Source organism: Acanthochromis polyacanthus, chromosome 2, assembly GCF_021347895.1.
Source record: "Acanthochromis polyacanthus isolate Apoly-LR-REF ecotype Palm Island chromosome 2, KAUST_Apoly_ChrSc, whole genome shotgun sequence".
Lineage (NCBI taxonomy): Eukaryota > Metazoa > Chordata > Actinopteri > Pomacentridae > Acanthochromis > Acanthochromis polyacanthus.
The window spans coordinates 12,777,978-12,800,433 of NC_067114.1; the positions used below are offsets into that span (position 1 = coordinate 12,777,978).

Here is a 22,456-nt window from a genome sequence, read left to right on the forward strand (position 1 = left end):
CTGATATCTTTACTGAATCACCAAAGATAGTTGTGAGACAGACAGGCTGAATTTCTACACCACTAGAAAGGTGGGTTTTTCAGTTGCACACAACTCAGAAGGAAGTGACCCAGCATTGGTTAAACCAGCATAATCAGAACACATTGATTTGCAGGCTTAGCAGATCAATGTGTTCTAACCTATTGTCAGATTTATTTTATTTTTTTTAGAAATGCATTTTGCATATCAGTTGTTTTAAAACAATAGAAAACTCCCTCGCTCTGGCTGCATTTTTTTTCTTTATAACTGTTCGAGCATTTTTTCAGCCCCTGTCCGTAATTATGCTGACAAAAACATAGTACGGCATCCCAGTTGACATTTTAATATTTGCTTTCATTATGAGTGACAGCTTCCAGTTAAAACCTAATTGTATAGCAGTGGGCTGCCCCAGCTGCTTGGCTAAAACAATGTATGACTGTAATGCCCTTTTTACTTGTAGTTTTTCCACTGGTTAGTCATCACCAGTCTCTTTGCTTATACTGCCATTATCTGTAACTGCCTTATCAGTGATGTTGCTGAACTCTGAAATCAAACAGAGTTTCGTGTGGGTGTGGCAAATGGTGAGCTGTGCTGTTGCTGTACGTCCTCAGAATGATCTTATCTTGTTTTTGGTGATCCAGTGAAAATAGTTTCAGTGGCCAAATGCCCATAGATGCACATATTATTGATGAAAAGCGAATTGTTTTCTTGATGACACACAATTGCAATTGCTTTCAACAAATGCACAATCAAGATATGAACACAGTGGAGACTGTAAGTACTGTGAGTAGCGTGTTGCTGTAACATAATAGCCTTGTTTGATATTTGTTGACCTGAATTTCTTGATAAATTGGAACATGTCGGGCAGCACAGAAAAGCTTTTTTTTACTGGATTCAGATGATGGGTAATGCTTTTCTCTGCTCATATTGAAAGTTGAAAGAAAGATATGAAAGAGAGAGAAAAATGGCACTGATTTGTCACGAGAGGTAAGTCGTAACGCTCGTGCTCAAGCTTTTTATTTAATGCAGCTACTCTTCCATCAGACTCGCCCTGATTCACCTCCTCCAGCCCTCCACCCACGATTGTAAATAGATCCACGATGCAGCATAAGCTCTTCACAATCGTCCCCTTATCTCCTCCCTATCTGCCAGATTATCCTCATAAGTATGGCTCAGAGGGCGGCTGTGCTGACCACTCTGTGTTTGAGAGGATGAGGAAGTACCAGACGTCAGGAGCAGAAGAGCATGGAAAAGTAAGTGCAAGCCAGCATCACAACAAAACCCTTCCCCCTCCTTCAGACACGCAATTAAACACACAGATGGACGCGGCTCATGAGATTAAAAGATCCCATCTCGTTTCCAACCCACCTTACGCTGCCAGTAAAACCATGTGTGTTCTTTTAGCATAGGTGTACAAGCTTTCAATCTAATACCTGATTATTAGCAGGGCAGCAGCCTTGGTTAACCCTATTAAAATACAGCAGTGTAAGCTGCTTTTCTTGCAGTTATTGGGTGAAAGTGATAGCATATCTTCAGAATAGAAAATCTTCTTTTACACAGTGGCTTATTTCAGCAGACACCGCAGAAGCATGCTATCAGAACATGCAGAATGAGAGGGAATTATCGTAATAGAAAAGGACTTACTGTAATAAGAACTGATAATTTTCCTTTTGCTTGAGTAAACCATTCATTTTTTTTGTACAGGGGGAGAACAGTGTGTTGGAAGAGGACAGCTCACATGTTCCTGTCATTCTGAGGAAGAAGAGGGCAGCAGGGAAAGAGAAAAACACCTGCCAGCTCTTCATCCAGACTGACCACCTCTTCTTCAAACACTACGGCACAAGAGAGGCTGTTATTGCCCAGGTATGAAAGATGTACATACAGTATGCAAATGTCACCACAGTCTGTAAGCCTATAAAAAATGATGCAGAGTCTGGTTGGCTGGTGTGCTGATTAGCATTGGTCTGCGATGCCAGTAGGTAGCTCACTTCCGTCCTTCTTTTTAGCTGCTGCCTGGCTTGCAATGCACCTCACTATCATTTTGGCTGTGCTCAAATGGGCCTATTTGATCTGTGACCACCAAGTGAAACTGCTGGGAAGAGAAAAGATCTTCTAAACTTAAGATTAACAGTCAATTCATGCAGAAAAACTAGAGATATCAAGGTCATTATTGCATGCATTCCTCTTCTTTGACAAAAACGGGAACCAGCTACAATCTTGAGTTCACCACCTGCCACACACCATCATGCAGTGAGGAAGGCCTGAATATTTCACTGAATCAGCCATTTTAATTAGATGATTCACCTCAGTGTGTGCAAATGTTCTACCAAAACAAATCCCTCATCACTATTTTAGAGGAGACACCCGAATTGTTGGTTTAGCTCCGCCCAAATCGATTGTGATTTCTTAAGAGAAATACAATCAAGCCAGAATGCTGCTGTTTTATTTTTTTGCTTCTTTCCCTTTAGTAGAATGACAATGAGGTGCATTCTGTGCTGCAGAATGGTCTGGCTATGTGAAACTACCCACAGTGCAACCAGACCTCTGACAGCTTTGTTGGAGATTCAGGTATATTCTACTAGCAGCAGCCAATGTAGCCTTGCAGAGCAGAGGAGCTACAGAGGTTTATTAAGTTCTCTTGGCTGCACCATTAAGCTTTCTTTTCCTTTTCAAACATGCAGTCTTTGGCTTTAACATGAGAACTCACCACTGAAGGAAATCTTTCTACAAATCACATACTCGATGTTGTTCTCTAAGACCTATGAACAAACTTTGATGTGGAAAATCAGTGGAGTTAGTCTATAATCTAAGACAGTTATGTGTTTTGTCGAAAGTGGAAAAAAGCATATAGTCTTCATGGCAATATAAAAAACAGAAACTATGTCTAATATGTTAGTTTTTATTGACTTGCTACTAATTAAATCTCTCACCTTTTTTACAGATCTCCAGCCACGTGAAGGCTATCGACTCCATTTACCAGGCCACAGACTTCATGGGCATACGAAACATCAGCTTCATGGTTAAAAGGATCAGGGTGAGTTGAATCTCAGAAAAGAGTGTCTTAAACCTAAGGAGAATGTCAGCTGCCATTTTAAGCCTCAACATGTGGGCTGTGGTGCAGAATCGGGTTATATAACAGCTGACCTGACAGAGATCATCCTGCTAATATTTTGAGTAAAGAAGTCTGTTGACCTGTCTGCTTGGCAGTGAACACTGAGGGGTTAACAGAGTGTCCTTCAGCAGTGTTTTTTCTTGCTCAATTGTCCCCTGTCATTGCCAATCTCCCTTTCTTTCAGATAAATACCACAGAAGATGAACAGGACAAGACCAATCCTTTTCGCTTTGGCAACATCGGAGTGGAGAAGTTTTTGGAGCTCAACTCCGAACAGAACCATGATGACTACTGCCTGGCCTACGTCTTCACTGACAGGGACTTTGATGATGGTGTTCTTGGCTTGGCTTGGGTTGGGGCTCCTTCAGGTTGGTACCAAACACATACTGGTAATAAACTTTTTGAGCACAGTGACCTGCTGACAGTTCTGCAGAACACTACATATTTTTTGATTAATCCAGTTACTTCTTCAGTTTTTTAAAAGTTGAGATCAGTGTAGTTTGGGGTCCCATATCCAGCATCAGTGGCAGAATTGCTGTGATGAGCGGAAAGAGCACATTCTGGATTGTTGGTTTGATAACCCAGAGTCCCTGCTATCATTGCACTATTGTTCCTTGAAATAAAGAACAAATCTTAGATAGGACTGACCCTGGTAGATAATGATAAGCCTCACCATCTCGGTTATTGCGTTAGCACTTTGCTGGCCCAATACTCACACACATACGCGCACAATACTATGTTAGTCAAAGGGCAATTGAATGCATTTTGAAGCTGTCGACTTGTGTCTTGTCAGCATGTTGTGTCTTCATTTCCTGTCTGTCTGCGTTCATCAGGATCACTTGGTTTGTCTGTAGACACTGAAGCACTGTCTTTCTTAGGAATGGTTAAACTCAGAGTCTAGCACTTTCTAGTCAAAATTACACAATATATTACACTGCCAACATCAACTAGTTTAATTAATTTTTGTATTTACCAAAAGCATGGATTCAACGAACTAATCTTCAGCGTTATCTCAAGCAAATCCAAGATAAATTTGCTTCTTGAGCAATGTGACTATCCAAGAGGAAACAACTTAACTTCATCACTCATCAGAGTAATAACCTGCTTATTTATTAATAAATGATAGAAACTGAGTCTTAGTCGCCTCTAAACAAAATACAGTTGCCATGTCAGTCAATCCTAGAATGTGTGTCAAATAAGGAAGATATGTGGCATTCAGAAATGTTATTCGCTGTATTCTGAGGGTTTCAATGTGTTATTTGGTTAGTGCGATACTTTATATGATATACAATGTTATGACACCATTTCAGTCTACACATAGAGGCATTTGCTTAACCCTTTAAGCTTCAGTCAATTCCAGCCGTTTTCAGTACAAAAAATCGCTAATATTCTATTTTTAAATAAAAAAAATGACGAAAAATACAGGGAATATTGGACGCACATCGCGAGGTGCATTTCCTTGAAAACGACCGATTCGTGGATTTTATACCGACTTCAGGACATGTTTTGGACAAAATAGTTTACTGGCTTGTGTCGTCTGGATGTAAAAGGTTGGATTATGGCCGTTTTTTGTGGAATCTTTTTTTCTGTGTGTAATAATAAACCCGGAAATGTGAGTCGCGCTGTGTGCGTTGAAGCCGTGTATAGAGAACGGATGGATGGATATTTGTTTTTGTCGGACAAATGTGTTTTTCTCACCCGCTGTAGTAACGCATCTGAAAGTGGTTTATACCGGCGGATTCATGAGAATCTAAGCTTTCCATCGGCGTATAGTGTTTGTATAATCGGGTTTGCAGCTGTCGGACATTCTTGAAATTCCTATGCAAATTAGTAGGTGTACCGCCGGCGGTACACCTACGACGCACTGAAGCGTAAAGGGTTAAATAAATAATGTCTTTTTGAATATTTGTGTGTGTGACCAAGCCATTGCTGCTGCATGCGATATAAAAGAAATGTCTTATGTAGTTACTTATGTCAGTCGGAGTCACGCTGTGTTCTTCACACACACATTTACTATAAAGAGGCTTTTTCCGCACATTTCTGTCTTCTTCCTAGCCCTTTGAATAAGCTTAGATTTCCATCTCACCATGAAGAATACAACAGCAAACCCAGACAGTCAATACAGGCAAATTAGCAAAGCTGTAGGCTGAAAGAATCGATTGAGTGTAAGAGATGGAGAAAAGATGGGTTGCGATGAGGTGTGTGGTCAGTGTTTGAACAAAGGGAGCCTAGATCAAACAGCTTTCAGGCAAACTGCATTACACATTTGATACATGTGTTATTATAGTGAGCAGTTGTTGAGGGGCTGCATAGACGCACATAATGTTTATGTTACAGTATACAAACAAAGAAAAATGAGTCATAAAATGTGTAGCCGTACTCATACTTGCACATACTGGACACTTTGTTTATTGCTTCAAGTGCTTTGGTCTCATGTTTGTGTGTGGCTTGAAGCTGCCTCCTAATGACTGGATTTATGGATTGTGGGGAAAGCAGTAACACTGCAGACATGCTTGTTACTGAGAGTGATTGCAAGCGGTTGTCAGTGTTATGTTGTGCGATTTCAAATTGATTCTGTTTCTTTAGATGTACGATTTTTTTTTTGATCATTTAAAGTACAGAAAAGCAAAATTCAAGGACTATATCCTTTACAGGGTGTACATGCTTCAGTCCCAAAAGCAACCAGAATGCCCCAAGGTATACTGATGATTCATAGCATTTTACTGCATGGTTTTGTGGCTTTTAAAATTAATTTAGTTGTTTTTCCAATATGAATCCTTATTTTATTGACTTTTATTTCGTTAATTGCATAGCTTCAGAGGCCATTCTAATATGTATTTAGTTTTTTAAATGGTATATGGTACACATTTGTGCAAAATGTACATCACAAGTGAGTACATTCCTATGCAATATCAAATGATTTAAAGTTCTGTCACCTTTCAAACATACTTGTATGTCCAACTGTGTTTTAGATGACAGGCTTAATTATCTTCATTATGGAAGCTCGAGAAGCATGTTTTACCACTCTTCATGGACTACTTTTTTTTAAGCTGCTCTTTTTTAAATATCTCAAAGGTTTCCTGTTGGATTTAAGTCAGTTGACACACTTGGCCAGGCAGGTCATAGTTTCCACGTTATTTCTTCTTTACAAACTCTTTAATTTCATGATTTTGGCAGTGTGGATCACTGTCATACCAGAATATTCCTGTTCTGCCAATCTTCTGCAGACTAGGAGTCATGTTTACGGCCATTGTTTTTGTTCTATGTCTATGTGTTCTATGTGATCCCTGATGTGACCAAACTGAAACTACAGGTCATTCTTCCTCTACGTGTGTGCAGTTTTTGAGTTGAACCTGTTATGGAAATATGCCTGCAGGGCTCAATTTATCATTTCAGTTTTTAACATACTTTTTCCTCATGAGCAAATAATCATGCTTTTGGTTGAAACAAATTCATTTTACATTTGGTTTATTAGCAACAGCTAACAGTTACTTCTTGTTAAAATACAGATATCATTCTCTGTGAGAACTTGTCCAGTATTTAAATAATATGATAATTCATTCCCCTTTTATTTTTTACACCCCTTCCACAGGAAGTTCCGGGGGCATCTGTGAGAAGAGCAAACTGTATTCGGATGGAAAGAGGAAGTCTCTGAACACTGGAATCATCACTGTGCAGAACTATGCCTCCCATGTCCCTCCCAAAGTGTCACACATTACTTTTGCTCATGAGGTTGGGCACAACTTTGGCTCTCCTGTAAGTACCATGATTTAAAACACTTCTCTTTTCCTGTGATCTGTTTTGTTTTTGCCAAACTGTGCAGTGCATTACATGGAGCTTTCTCTCAAACGTCTCTGCCTTCTCTCCTTTATTCGACTACTACTTTACAGCATGACTCTGGGTTCGAATGCACCCCTGGAGAGTCTAAGTTGCAGGACAAAAAGGAGCAGGGAAACTACATTATGTATGCCAGAGCCACATCGGGGGACAAACAGAACAATAACAAGTTTTCCATCTGCAGCATCCGCAATATAAGTGCTGTTCTGACAAAGAAGAGAGATGACTGCTTTGTCGGTAAATTCTCCCTTATGAATATCTGATATGAACTGCTTCCATTTGTATGAAAGAGAGAGAGATTATGTTTTCACTCGGTTGTGTTTGTGCGTTCAGAGTCTGGTCAGCCTATCTGTGGTAATGGACTGGTGGAAGCTGGAGAGGAGTGTGACTGCGGCTACAGCGATCAGTGTACGGATCCATGCTGCTATAGCGCCAACGAAGCGGAGGGCAAGAAGTGCAAACTTCAACCAGGCAAAATCTGCAGGTCAGATTGTCTACAGTACTGTAAATTTTGAGTTACTGAGCAACAAACATTGCTCTTGAGAGCATTTGTTTAACTTTTGAAGATGTATTTGTAATTCTTTTTATCCAGTCCCAGCCAAGGACCCTGTTGCACAAAGGAATGCACTTTCAAGGGCCCTGATGACAAGTGCAGACTGGAGTCCGAGTGTGCCCAGGAGGGCCGCTGCAATGGAGCGACTGCTTTGTGTCCTACCTCAATGCCAAAGGCCAACTTCACCTCTTGCCATGCAGAAACACAAGTTTGCCTCAATGGAGTATGTTAATATTCACTGGCCTCTCTCTCATGTCTGGTATGCTCAGTTTGTCAGTTTGTATTTTAGATATTGTTTGGAAACATTTTTTCTGCTATCTGCTAGGTCTGCTCTGGTTCCATTTGTGAGAAGTATGGTCTGGAGGTATGCACCTGTGCCAGCCAAAATGGCAAAGATGAGGCAGCTGAGCTTTGCCACGTGTGCTGCATGGAGAAGAGTGAGTACCGGGCTTGTAAACTAACAGATATCAGATTCGTTTCACTTTTTGTTGCTTCTTCTGTCCGTGGGAGCATATCTTGAAAACAGAAAGTTGCTGTCAGTATTTCAGAGGTTTCTTCTTTCCTCAGTGAACCCCAGCACCTGTAGCAGCACAGGATCAGATAAATGGGACAAATTCTTCAATAAGAAGACCACCACGCTGCAGCCCGGCTCACCCTGTAATGACTTTAAGGGATACTGTGATGTGTTCATGAGGTGTCGTCTGGTGGACGCAGACGGGCCTCTGGCAAGGCTGAAGAAAGCCATCTTCAATGCCGAACTCTATGAGAATATTGCTGAGTGGATAGTGGTGAGTTTCAGTATAGATATGTGGAGAAACTGTCTGGTTTGGCCAACAATAAAACTTGCTGGGCAGAAAGTATTCTTTTAAAAATCCTCCCGATGTCAGCTCGAATAAAAGCGTGGTTGTGTGCAAATTGTGCAGCAAAGAGTTTACTTCTCGCTGCCGCACTTCATTCCGACGGTATCAGTGTAAAACATGAGCTAACATTAGCTACGACAGTCCTGCAAACAATGTAACCATCCCTTAATAGACCACTTTAGAAGACAATGAAATACAATACAATAACAACTTTATTTATCCCCGAAGGGAAATTCAATTAAATTGAAATTGAAAGTGCTTAAGTTTACAAAAAACTTAAAATGCTGAATATAATCGCTGTCATTGCTCTTTGAGTTTGCTGTAATTTGTGAATGTAGCAGACAGATGAAAAATACAGATAAATAGAAATGAAGCAAACGGTAACTTAAACCACAATAATGTGTCTTTTAGTAACTTAATTATAAGCTGTTCGTTTCTGAAAAAAATATTTTGGTTCCTAAATAAAAATTTATATTCCTTAAAACAGAACCATGAAAATGACACCATGTATCAGACCCAGAAACTATGAAAACAGAATGAATGTGTGGATTTTCAACTTTTTGAAGGTCCTTGAACTACTTATGGTTTTGTTATAGTCATACAATGGGAAAAAAAATTTACTAAATCCCGGCTTTAAAAAGTCTATATCACTTTATTCTATGTCCCAGTTTAAAATTTTATAAGTTTGAATAGTTAAAATTTAATATGATAAACATTGAACTGAAAAGCTTCATTGTGTCAAATATTGCCATTTGACAAAAATGCGAATTGCGATAAAGCCTGTAATTAATTAGATTAATTTTTTTAATCGCATCCCACCACTACTTTTAACACAGTCACACAAGTACAGTTCTTCTAAGTTTGCATACCCTAGCAAGAATTTGTAAAATATGTACCATCCTTTAATGAAAACATGAATGATCAGAGCAAATACAATTGTTACCTGTATTTCAATCTCCTTTACTACAATTCTCTGTTGTTCAGGCTCACTGGTGGGCAGTGCTGTTGATGGGAATTGCTCTTATAATGCTAATGGCTGGTTTCATCAAGATCTGCAGCGTCCATACCCCCAGCAGCAATCCCAAACTTCCTCCACCAAAGCCACTGCCAGGTACAGTACATTAAACATTGCCTCCAAAAGTTTGTTAACCCTGTAAATAACAAGTAGTTTCTTATCATGTTTTTGCTCCGGTTTGCTCTTGTTTCTTACTGCAATATATAAAATCCTGCACCTCGGTGGAAACTGCACAACCATGGCTAACAGTACAGAACAGTGACATTTCACTTTATTACTGACATACTTTTAAAGGATGCTCTATATGCTTTTATTGTATGTTCCTATGCTTGAGTGCAGTTTTAGATACAAAAAAACAGACATATATGCAAGGCTACATAGATGCTGGAACAATTGTTTTATCATTATATTTGATCATTTTCTTACATATGTTGGTCTCATTTTCTGCCGTGGGTAAAAAAAAAAAAAAGTGACTACCATTAGTTTGTAGCATTCATTGTGCTTTTTTTTTTAACTTACTGAGATCTCAATATTGTATAGGTACACTGAAAAGGAGAAGACAACAACATGCAAACCAGCAGTCACAGGGCCAGCGCCAGCCCCGCCAGTACAGAGAGAACTATCAAATGGGACAGATGAGACCCTGAGACGCTGCTCTGCTCTTTGCCTTGGTTCTTCTTAGTGCCTACAACGGGAGCACTTCACTCCAAAGAGTTACCTTTACCACATATTGCAAAATTCAAAGAACTTGCAGCTGAAACAACTTTAATGGACAAAGCCCAAAGTTTTTGAGGGCCTAACAAACTCACTCGGCACCTCTGCTCTGAGAGCCAGATTAGCAGTGGTTCACATAGCTTTTATAGGAAACAAAGAATTTTTCCAGGGAGGGACAAGGGGGAGAAATTCACTGATCTCTGTTATGTGGTCTTAATCTTACCATTTTTCTGTTTTTAATTACTTTCTCATCAGAATGGAGGAGAGAGAAGCAGCTTTGTTCCAGTTGCCCTCCTCTGTCCTCCATCTGTGCAACCTTTTCTCTTTCCTGCCCTTCCTCTCTGAAATGCTGCCATCATCAGCACGACAGCGGGACTGCAGGTCACATGAGTTTTTGCTGCCAATCAAAAACAGCATTGAGACGTTGTGTTGAAAGAAAACTTGTTTTTTGCCAATGTGGTTAGGTTGTTTTAAATCAAAGCACCGTCAAAAACTGATTCTTTTTTCATTTCTGTGGCATACATGTTCTTTCTGTTTGCAATTGTACATACGATGCAGTAGTATTCTTTTTCTTTCTGTTTTAAGTGAAATTGATTTCCTGCATAATGAAGATTATTTACTATTTTAATTCACTTTCTCAGGATCAACAAAACAACAGCAAACGAGTAAAAGAGGGCTGCATGCGTGTTCAGGGTAAGGTCCCTCCTGAGGCGATGTATGGAGCAGGTTTTATGAACAGAATGTAGACACGTGAGCCTAATAAGAATATAGTGTCAATAGTTATGGGATGGAGGGGAGAGTTAATTTGATATATTTCTTGTTGTGAAATGGTTTTGCAGTTGCGTTTACATAAAGGTATACGGTGTGGGGCTGAAATACGTGATGAGAAAATAGCTTTTTTAATCAACCTGATTGTATCTCACTTTTATTCTGTCATTGCTGTCTTTTTTCCCTAACTTGTTGCTTCAGCACGGACCTGTGACAATTTTTCAGATAACCACTTTACATTTAGAATGAAAACAGTGAAAGCAACGCAAGGAGAATGTGTTCAAACAAAACCGCAGACAAAGAAGCCGACATTTATAACAGAAAAGCGCCGATTGTCGTGTCTGCATTTTCACTCGATCTGATTTATCCACCTTTTTCTCGCAGTTGTTAAATAAATGACAAAATCAACCCACCCTAAAGCATCTAGGCCTCTGTAGCCAGTTAACGAGATTGCCTGTCTGTTTGAAATATGATTGTGGATTGTGCTTTTATTGATTTTAATTGCAGTTCAGGTTGTTACATTTGCTGTACGCGGAGAATCACTTGAGAGCGGGTGGAGAGTCGAGATTGTAATTTTATTGTTGCTTTGTTTGCTGCTGTTAAGGAACCTTTTATCAGAGCGAACAATCGCTATGTGTCAGCCATCCACTACTGTCCTTTTCTTCCTACTGATTGAGGTTTTCTCAAGGAAACTTTGTTGCTCTCTTGGTTTGTGTAATTGCGTTAAAAATGTGCCTACTCAGAGCAGTGTGACTAAAAGTTGGTGTTCTGATGTCAGTGATATTTACCAAGGCTGGAATATTGCATGAGGTGGTAATTTAGCAAGTTTTTCCGTCTGGTGCGGCTTCGGGCATGGCAATACATGATAGTTATAGGAAATGTATGATTATTGATACACATTCTATCTCACCCAACAGGCATATTTAGATTATTATATTCCAGTTGAATTTAGTAATTGCTATTTTCTCTTTAACGATATATTACAGCCCTGATTTGGCTTTACTTGAGTGGTCTTCAGCCTTGGTAAATATAATTAATGCCACTGACAGATGGATAAAAGTGCACAAGCTGAGTTACTAGCAAACTATAGAAATGTCTATCCATAATTTCTTAGCATTATTTTAGGAGGGAACATCCCACAAAGACGCCCTTGCCCTCGCAAAAGAGTTGTAGCGAGCACAGCTGCGGCTCAGTGTTTTCTGTGCGAGGTGCCAGGATGGTGCATTATTGATCAGATAGATTCTATGCAGAGTACCACAGAGATCAACAGCGAACAAGTTGGCCTCTTCACAGAGAAATGCCTTCAGTGTGTTCTCCTGAATGAGTACATGGAAAACTTCATTTGTGTTTCCGTGACGTAATAGTTACTCGTGCCCGTGTGCTACTTGCAACGTTTCTGAAACAAACGTTGCATATTTTTTGTTGCTTCTTGTACTGATTCTGTCTTTTCGGTGCTACTGGTAGTGCTTTTTCTTGGGTCAGCACTTAAAGTATATTTTTCATTATCAGATTTTATTGCTTCTACGTGTGCAAGTGTGTGTGTGTGTGTGTGTGTGAAAGAGCTGCTTTGCTGAATCATTCTCATCTTTTATTTGTTGACATTATAAGATGTGGGTAATACTGGGTGATGGGGGTTAATACTCTGGGATGTTTTTTTTCCTTTTGTTCACATGTGATGCTTTGATGTTGAGAAAATGTGCACTGAAACGTAAGTGATATAAACAGAGAATCCAAAATAGTCCAGATTCTGTACTACTGTCTGATTTAATGTCTCTTTTGTTTTGTACAGTGTCTTTTTGTTTGTATTTGCTTTTTTTTTTTGTTCTGTTTCTCCATTCTGCTTACTTTGAAAATTTTACTAAATTTGCAAAGGTATTGTGCAACAGTATAATTTCTTTTGAACTACTTGAAATGCATTAATAAACCAGAATTGATCAAATGTTTGTTTTTACCTGTTGTTAGTAGCATCAAAAGGTGATATCATGGCGGGGATGGTTGGCCAGAGGGTGGCGCTGTTGTGTCTGCTTCAGAAGGAAAAGACTGAACTGCCAGGATGGCCTAACATTGTTTGTGGTGTCTTCCCTTTGTAACTGTCTGCTCTCTGGTGTCACCACCTGGTTAATACTTGCACTTACTTGGGTGCTTCTTTCCCATTTCTGTGTTTATTGTTCCAACTTTACAGAACCTGACAGCTACGTTTTCATGCAGCCACAAAATTTGGATATTTTAGCGTGAATCATTTTGTCAGTTTATGGATGAGAAATGTATGAACATCATTGCATGTGTAGAAAAAAATTCAAAGCGCAATGCAGAATAGAAAAGAACTGAGTATTTTTATTGCTCTGATCAAAAAGTGAATTTATGTCATGTTATTGACATTAGTAATGTAGGTTTTTAAATGCTGACGTTGATCGTTTTATGCACATTTTAAAAAAGCAACCTTTAGAATTAATGTTATTGAAGGGAACTTTAGACTTTGTTTTCATTGCCTCAATATTTAAATTGGCAAGCTTTCAGCTTTCTAAACATTCAGCTGTAGAATGAAATGTGGACCTAGGCAGGTGTTTGGAACAATAGCATTGCCATGCTGAGAGAATTCACATACAAAACTTAACTTATTAACAACTTTATCACAGAATCGAACACAGTTTACTATTATTTTCTTCCTCTTTTAGCTTCATTGTCTCAGGATTCAGTTCTCCTATTCAGGGCATCTGTCAGACAATTAATGATTTCAAATTTACTCCCTAAATCTGCATAGCCTCACTGTGAGCTGTGAGAATTGTATCCAGATGTGATCTTCCAGATGCTTCATTAGAGATCTTCAGTCTGTTGAACAGATCCCACAACTCTCACAAGTCCGTCACTTGTGCTTCCTCCTGCGCTGTTTTGGTGTGTCTTCTTTACAACGCACAAACACTTTATCTTGAGACACTTCAATCTGCTGTCCGTCGTCTCTCATGGCACAAAAAGACGTCCTAGAAAACACAAACGGTGTTATTGACGAGGTAAATGCAGTACGGTTCAGATCTTGTGTTTAGAAACCGTCCACTAGATGGCATTAACAGTCTGTGAAGGTGGAGACATGGATGGTTTCCTGTAGTGGGACACCGCAGGATGGTATTGAGTCTGGCAGGAGCAACATATCAGCAGGATGGCAAAGTTTGCAGTATGTGACGTCCACCTTTAATATATTTATTTCTATTCATGTAGTAATAATCTTCTAGTGCTAATAATGTTACTCCACCTTTAACTCCGTTGCTCAAAAGCCCTCCTGCCTAATGGTATAATACATTTACCAGTTTATTTAAAGGACAACTTTGAAGTACTTGCACTGTACTTGACTGTTTACATTTTATGCCACTGTATACTTTTACTCCGCTACGTATCACAGTTAATAATTTTTACTCCATGTTTTTTTGTTTGTGTTTACAATCACATCTTTAACAAATGTCTCTTCCAAGTTTCAAACTGTTTCTATTTCAGAAGATTGATGCAGTTCTGCCTGGGTTTGATGTTTAAAAGTCACACGACTGGATAAATTAGGCCAAACAGCTGAAAACATGTGGAATATGTTGCAATACGTTGTCTAGAAGTTGCTCAAAGTAGCCACGATGCATTTTGACTACTTTTTATCCCTCAAATTGCTGTTAATGTTTGAGACTTTAACTCGACTGACTGCCTTGTAACAACAAACTTTACCTTTCCTGTGTCTCGCCTGCTTTCACGCTGATTCTGCCCACAGTCAGCAGCGGTTTTGTCTCCTTGCCGCCCCAAGGAATGATGGTCTGCACCCGGTTCCACACATTCTTCCACAGATCAAGTCCCTCCCAGTGCAGCTTCATCAACATCAGGTCCCCCAGGTCTTTGTCCAGGGTGATGAGGAAGGTGAAGGTTGTGTTGCCTGAAATCTTTTCATTGCTTTTGGAGAGTTTTATAAGGAAGAGGCAAAAACAAGACAGATCAGAGTTGGACCAAACTGCACATTTTTTCATTACTAAGCAACAACCTGCTGCAACTAAAGCAGGACAGCAGATGAGATTTCTGCTGCTCGCTCTCGATCGCCTGAGGCTCTTTGATACACAGAATATGAAGGATAACACAGTTGTCAGGGAATGCCGTCTTGTTTAAATTATTCATTCCATCAGACCCTTTTATAGTTTTCTTTCGTGCAGCAGCTCGAGTTGTTTCCATGTGTGTCAGCTGCTCTCCTTAACTTGCTTTCTTTCTTTTTTTTTTTAATAGAGTGGGGAGCCCAGCTGCATTTTGCATGTGGCTAAGTGTAGCTGTGATGTGAGCCTGATGGGGGTGGGACGGCACTACTGAGTACTCACAAGGTGATGACGACGTCTCCACTCTCCTCCTTTGTTCCTGTGAGAGCGACGGTCAGGGTGGGATCAATGTTCTCCACCTGATTGATGAACTGGATCCTGAACTGGTAATGATAGACTGTAGAGGTGTAGAAGTGCATCATTTCAGTTTAAGGTAGAATAAGAAAGACAGAAATACAAAGAGTACAGTCTGCAGGTTTGGTGTGTTGGGGTTACGTTCAGAGTGATGAATCAAAGTTTTGTTTGTTTTTGGATACTACCACTAGGCACACAGTCTGGAATCATCTATTTCTATATAGAAGCTTTAAAGGATAATGCCAATAGAGTTTTATATTTCTGTGACTGTCTGCAGATTCTCTGAAAATCCAACAAAATGTTTGTTTTTCTATTCTGTTTTGGAACCTGGTTCTAAAGTAATTTGTCCTTCTACTAAAGAAGAAAACTTTATTTATATTAATATTATAGTTTTCATAAACCTCCATCATGTCCTGAAACAACTGAGAACTGCAGATTTTAACAAATATTACTTAATCCTCCTGTTGTCTTCATTTACGGGCACCAAAAAATATTGTTTCCTTGTCTGAAAAAAATTCAGCAAGAAATTCCCCAAATTTCTGAAAATTTGCAAAACCTTTAGGAAGAAAATTCAAAAAAATTCCCTAAAAATTTCCCTTAAAACTTTCATTTTTAAAAAAATCCCCCAAATGTGGCAAGAAAATTCTTGTAAATATTTTTCAAAAATAGTAAAAATCTTCCAGAAAAATCCTACAAATGTCTAAAATGAGAACATGTATATCAATAAAACTTGTAATATTTTCTTTAAAAACATTCACATAAAAATTAACCAAAATCCAGCGAATTTGGTTGATTTTTTGTTCTTAAGAAACAGTTTTAACATTTCTGTTTTTCCACCAAAAAAATATTCAAATATTTCCCAAAAATGTTGAAAATGTGGACATCAGAAGTTTCACTGTGAAAATATATTTTTTTCCCACATTTTCAAACTTTAAAACGGGTCAATTTGACGTGCAGGACAACACGAGGGTTAAACAGAGGAGGGTATTGCATTTATCAAGAACTATTTAGAGCGGGGGAATAATATTCATTTGGTGTTCAAGCGAGCACTAATAACAGCAGGACAGTATGTGCTGTCGTTTTTTTTGTTTTTTTTTGCTTAAATATTTTACTAAAATACATCGTCCTTCCTTCTCACTGTATCTGTACAGTATTAAATGAAATACATGCAGCAGTGTTGGTCTATGAAGTGAGAACATAATGACTAGAGATGTGTGTTAAGGCCGTTTGGTTAGACGTCTACATACGTTTGTAAGGCATCCGAGATCGTGTTTTCAGGTAGAGCCTCTTGCTGGTGACGGTGCGGACCTTCTTTATCTCGTAGCCCAGTGTGTTGCAGCGATTCTTCCTACAGTCCAGACAGACTCCTTTGACAAAAGCGTTGTTGTCGCTGCACCTGTAGGCCATGCTCTGCTTGTCCTTATTCAGCACGGAGTCAATGAACAGATGGACCGAACGCTCATGAGCGCATTTCACTGTTTGCTCAAAACCTACAAGAAGCAATAAAAAATTAAGGAAAAAAATTAAATTTTCTAAAGAAGGCATTGATTTATTTTTTTACTTTGATCTTAGGTTCAAGAGATCACGGAGCAGCTTAATCACAGTGTCTGACCATTATCTGTGGATTGAGTTCATTATCACCAAATCCTGACGTCTACCACCCAGTTCCTCTGTCACATCTCCTAAAAGAGTCTCATTATATCTGACACCGGTCCTCTCTGAAGGCCTTTTCTCTGTGTAGACTCGTGTAGCCTGGAGGCAGCTCAGCTCAGAGGGATGGACACGGTGGAGGATGGCACATGTTGCTAATTAACTCGTGGGGATGACAGACGCTTTAATGTGGTTCTCACTGTCATATTCTGGGGGTGTGTTTTGGATTGAGAAGCACCATCGGTCCCAGAGCCACTTCTGTCGGACTGGAGGGAATTAAATACGGCTTGAACACAGAATGAGAAACTGTCAACAAGCGCAAGATGAATTGGCGCCCCAAGACATGGTTTCTAAACCAGTGTTTTGAGGTGGCAAGACCAATTAGGAAAAAAAATGTTATGATATGGTGCACACAAAGAGGCAAACCAGTAATCCTTTAAGCAGCAGAACAGACTGCTCTGATAGGAGATGGGCTCTAAATGGCTCACTGAGGTTCCAGAAAGTTGAATGGCATGTCTATTCAGGCAGGGAAACAATCATCACTGGGGACCTTAAAAACACAGAATGAGCTTTGGAATTTCAGAAAAGAAATTCTAGATGTATTTTTCCCCCCTCTGGAAATTGATAAAATCCTAAAATATGAATCAAAATTACACATTTAAATGGTTTTCTTTTTTAGCTGGTAAATAATCCCTTCCTGCCTTAAAATAACTTGGATTTAACTTTACACAGTGTCGTCTTTTAGACTGTGGTCAAACACTCTAAACAATGTCAGGTTGTAATATTTGAGCAGTTTATCCATATATGTTTGAATTGAAAACTGCTTCTAAATAAGAATACTGAAAGCTCCTCTCCAGAAGCTGACAGGATTGGCTTCATAGGTTTGTTACATAAGAAATGCAGAAATTCTGAATCCATATTTTTGAGACTGTCATCAGTCCACCGCAGTTTCAGGGTGCAAAGGTTCAGCCATTGTGTTGATGGTTAATTTTACTTAAAATTCTTCTCATTACATGTAAAAAAAATGGCATCTTTAAATGCACGACCAGTCAAAGGTTTGGACACACATTCTCATTCAATGCTTCTTATTTATTTGTATTATTTTCTACATTGTAGATTAGTAATCAAAGTTCACACTTTTTGTATAAAGATAATTCCATATGTATTATTTTATACTTGTAGTGTATTCAGTATTAATCTGCAATGTATAAAGTAATCAAATATAAATAACTGAATGAGAAGGTGTGTCCAAACGTTTGACTGGTAGTTTATGTTTTATTGCATCTGATCTTGTCCTGCAGGAGGCACTTTAGTAAAGCCAGAACTGGTCTCCAGAGGCTGAATCCTTATAGTTTTGATACCATCTGATCTTTCTGACGCTAATAAAAAGCTAAAATGTTCACCTTCCACTGAAGCATTTTCTCCAGTTTGTGCAAAGCAAAATTTGAAAAACCAATAAATGAAATCAACTATCGTGCATATTCTAACCTCTAGAGTTTACAGATTGCCGGATCTTAATTTCATGCTACCTACAAGAGCGTATTATATAGTAAGTAAAAACAGTCTAGTGTATTTTTGTTGTAATCTTTTAAGCTGTTGTGTGTTATTTGTCTTACCGAGGAGCCCATACTCGGATATGTGCTCGTAAATGTTTTGCAGGTCACATCCTGGCTGGAAGTCTCCTCCGTTGGGGTAGAAGTCATAATGTGCTACAGCTTGCTTGATGCCCACACTGAGGCCCATACGTGCATGGGTGAAGGTGTGGATGGCATCTACGAATTCAGCATCATCAGGAGACAATCTGTCGGTGGGAGACATGCCCTCAAACAGCGGCCCTGCTGGATCCAGACCTGGACAGACACAAAATGCAATCAAGATTCTGGCTGTTTTGGAATACAGAACAAATACGGTAATTATTCAAGGTATGCTTTTGAAAATTATGTTTATACTGACCAATGAATTTGACACACCAGATGAAAGACAACACAGTTATTCTGTTTAAATTATAGAAAAACTCACCAGTTATTCTTCCAATCTTCTCTGAACCTCCCAAATAGCTTCCAGCAAATCCAGAGATGTGAGCACCGAGGCTATAGCCAATCAAATGAACCTTTTTCAGTGGGTACTGATACTGGTCCTGTTGGGGATTTATGACACAGTTTAAATGCGATAGATGCACGGTGGTTTGTAGTTTTTCTTCTGAATGAAAATCAACCTATTGCATGCAGGAAAATAAACTGGGCTTCAGTAGAGAAACTTCCTCTGACCTGAAGTGTCTGCATCAGGTGACTTATGTCTTTCCCAACAGTGCGGGTGCTCTGTACTGCTATGGGGTAATGCTGGTGAGCCAGTGACAGCCAGTCGGTGATCACCACATTTACAGATACTAGATTTGTCTTCAGAGCTGAAGCCAACCTGAGCACCCAGCTCTCCATCATACCGTCCACCTTGAGGAGAACAAGAATGAATATTTAATGGCATGTATTACTCAGAATTACAATGATTTAAACATCAGTCAGTTTTTCTAAAAATGCAAAACAGAAATGTCACTAATGTTTGGTTTTCCTATATTTCTGCAGACATTTTCAGTCCGCCTCCATTTGTCCACTTAATGGTTTCTTATTTCAGCGTATTTCTGGGCTTTTGAACATGTTTCCTTCCCTGTAGTCAAGTTCCATGTTTTGTATCCAGTGGCTCAAGTCAGTGAAGTGTAAAGAAGGCGGGAGTTGACCTTACCGACCACCCGTGAGTGATGATGATGAGGGGATTACTGCTGTTGAAACCGCAGGAGGTGAGAGTGTGCAGCTGCAGAGGGTCCAATGTGCAGGTGTCCTCACCTCCCAAAAACAGGCTGAAGGCTGAACTGCTGACATGTGGCTCTTTCACCTTCAGGACAATCCTCTGCTCTGTGTCCACTACACCTTGGAAATCAAACAGCAGAGGAGTTATCTGTTTGTTCTTCGTGATTGCTTTGCCAAACAGAACATGTCGAGTTACTGCACATGTTTACTCTGAGGTGAATAATTACAACATAATGCACGGAAATTCACTTTAGAGTTGGATGACATGTTGTAATGTAGCAGTGATTCAGTTGTATGACAGGAAATCAGAACAGTCAGTTCCTCTTGAGGCGCATTTGAACCGTAGACAGACTAATGCACATTCAGAAGCACTTTGCTTTGTTTCCAGGTCATGCAGACCTTTTTTGTGGAGGCACACAGGTCACAAAGTTCCATCAGCTGAATCTCTGCCAGGCTGTTCTTATAATTTGTTTTAAAAGCTCCTCCTCCCTCAAACCACAAACGTCACTGATCCAAAGTGATGTGTCATTATATCTCCTTTGTGGTTGTAATAATTCGGTGTATTTATTATTCTTCAGTGGTGATGTTAATAATGCCAAAACCCAGGCGCCTAAACACCCAGTGATACAGTTTCCTTCAGATGGTTGCTGACATGATAAAAACACATTTGCAGTCAAAGTAACAAAAGTAATCCTCTTCCGTCCTCCATCCCTCTGCTTATTAAATCCCACATTTTCTCTGCTGTATCTCTCCTCTGTGGTGACGTTTTATCTAGATGAACATGGAAAGCAATTAAAAACAGTCTGAGTCATTAGTAACAGAGCACAAACACTGTAAATCAAAAATTAGTAGCGGCTGAGTGTACTAATCGTTCACTGTAATTAGCACAGCTCTGTTTTGGCAGGAACGCAGTGTTTGCATGTTGATGCAGTGAGTGAAGAGCTGCTCTCTGTAGCTCTGTTTAAATCAGGCTCCATATGACTCTTTAGGGAAAATGTATTACTTAATGGGATGTGAAATTTGTACCCACAGTTGAAGATTCAACAGTAAAAATTGGAGAAAACTTTAGAGAAAATATGTTAAACTAACTCGTTATTACATCTTGACACAGATAGTGATGTCAAAGAAAGTTTTCAATGTGGAAACCAATGATTAGTGCATTTAAATATTGGAGGCTGCAGAGAGAACAGTGTGGTTTTGATCCGTTAAAATGATTTCTAGCACAAAACAAAAGTGTTCAGGAAAGATCTGATAAACTGTTTGACAATCTCAATTAATGGCTTTCAGTTGAGTCACAGGATATTAAATTCAAACAAAGCATTTTGCTGTTCAGTGCATTTCAAACCAACATTCAATTAATTGTTTTATACACAGCCGTAGATCTGCACTGTGCAGTGTAGTGAAAGGAAACCTCTGGAAACACATGTGGGACAGCTGAGCTTCATTCAAACCTGCTGAAGTTAAATTCAAGAGAGCATGATGAACTCTTTCTGAAGCTATACGACAGGAAAGTATGTATAAAATTCTTCACCATATACGTTGAATATTATTTTTTGTCAGCTAATGACGAAGATGCAGTATTATTACAATAACATTTGCTCACTTCAGTGTAAATTTAACAAAGCTCTGGAGAAAATCTAATGTTTAAAAGGTTAAAAAATTTAAGTTTTATATTAATTATATAATTTATTGTTTCTAATATATACACTGGCAGCATAATGTCAGTTAAACTCTACTCAAAATTGGAACCAAACTATCGGCTGTTTTCTGGGTTCACTGATTGGGTTCATTGATTTGCAGGGTTTTCTTTCATCTCTCCATTCATTAAGGACATCAAATCAGTGCAACGACTTTTTTATCAAACTCCTTTGGTCTTCATTTAATGTTTTACTTACTTGCTCTTTCTCCTTTGATTTTCTTTCCCCCGCTGAGGTGACACGTTAAGAGCAAACAGCACAAGATTTTAGCCACCAACATGTCGTCACACGGGCTCTTTGGTAATTCCCTTGAAGCGGGTTTAAAATCTTTAGAGGAGGAAATGCAGGTAATGTAGATTTGAAAAGGTCAGATCCTTTTCAGAGGCTCTTTAAGAGATGCGTCATTACTGTCCTGAGAGTTCAGACCCTTTTACTATAATGTACAGAAGGAGAGGTGACACCAGCAGCATTGGTTTATGGGTAAAGGGCATTTAGTCCTGTCCTGATTCGCTGGAAATTGGACCGTATAGCTCGAACAGATTGTGAAAGAGTAAAGGCTGAGAGAGTGACTCAATCATAGGAATGGCCTTGGGTCTTTCGGTCAGGCTCCTATGAGGGCAACAAATTCACTTCTTTCTGCAGTTTTTAAAATGTATATATAACTACCTGTTTCAGTTTCAAATTTAGTCTGTGGACAAAACATGAATGAGTAAATCCTTCCAACGTAGAATTTTCTCACATTGCTGTAACACTTGTTTGAACAACTGGAAAGTAGTACTTCATGTCCCCAGTAGAGACTGAAAATAACTGGATTAAAACTGGCTCGAGAAATCAATCAATATTGCACGCAATACTTCAAAAAACACACTTGGGACTTTGGGTTGTTTTGATCTTACAATGTTGGGTCATAACAACCCAATAAAGCATGTGTACTATATTGTTCTTCACTTTTAACTCAGTGATTTTAAGGTGCACACATTCAGAGATGGCATTTTTAAGTTAAAGCATCCAGCCAAAAGCAATGA

At 39.2% G+C, this 22,456-nt stretch overlaps 2 protein-coding genes across 2 annotated transcripts in view; one reads left to right on the plus strand and one right to left on the minus strand.

Annotated features, from left to right (window-relative positions):
• adam10a (ADAM metallopeptidase domain 10a) overlaps window positions 1-13,834 on the plus strand; it is a 30,372-nt gene extending 16,538 nt beyond the window's left edge. Inside the window, exons 5-16 of the mRNA XM_022200831.2 lie at window positions 1,171-1,271; window positions 1,723-1,881; window positions 2,960-3,052; window positions 3,315-3,498; window positions 6,723-6,886; window positions 7,021-7,204; window positions 7,301-7,451; window positions 7,560-7,743; window positions 7,846-7,957; window positions 8,088-8,308; window positions 9,365-9,491; window positions 9,936-13,834. Of these exons, the coding sequence (XP_022056523.1) occupies window positions 1,171-1,271; window positions 1,723-1,881; window positions 2,960-3,052; window positions 3,315-3,498; window positions 6,723-6,886; window positions 7,021-7,204; window positions 7,301-7,451; window positions 7,560-7,743; window positions 7,846-7,957; window positions 8,088-8,308; window positions 9,365-9,491; window positions 9,936-10,042 (1,787 nt within the window). The 3' untranslated portion in view covers window positions 10,043-13,834. The remainder of the gene's footprint in view (window positions 1-1,170; window positions 1,272-1,722; window positions 1,882-2,959; window positions 3,053-3,314; window positions 3,499-6,722; window positions 6,887-7,020; window positions 7,205-7,300; window positions 7,452-7,559; window positions 7,744-7,845; window positions 7,958-8,087; window positions 8,309-9,364; window positions 9,492-9,935) is intronic.
• Window positions 13,192-21,882, minus strand: lipca (lipase, hepatic a). Its single transcript, XM_022200832.2, has 9 exons — window positions 21,630-21,882; window positions 19,670-19,854; window positions 19,201-19,380; window positions 18,953-19,070; window positions 18,550-18,783; window positions 16,531-16,773; window positions 15,212-15,326; window positions 14,580-14,798; window positions 13,192-13,855 (listed from the first exon to the last, which is right to left on the minus strand). Exons 1-9 carry the CDS (start codon window positions 21,709-21,711, stop codon window positions 13,741-13,743), a joined length of 1,491 nt encoding a protein of 496 aa, XP_022056524.1. The 5' UTR covers window positions 21,712-21,882; the 3' UTR covers window positions 13,192-13,740.
• Window positions 21,883-22,456: the final 574 nt, after the last annotated feature.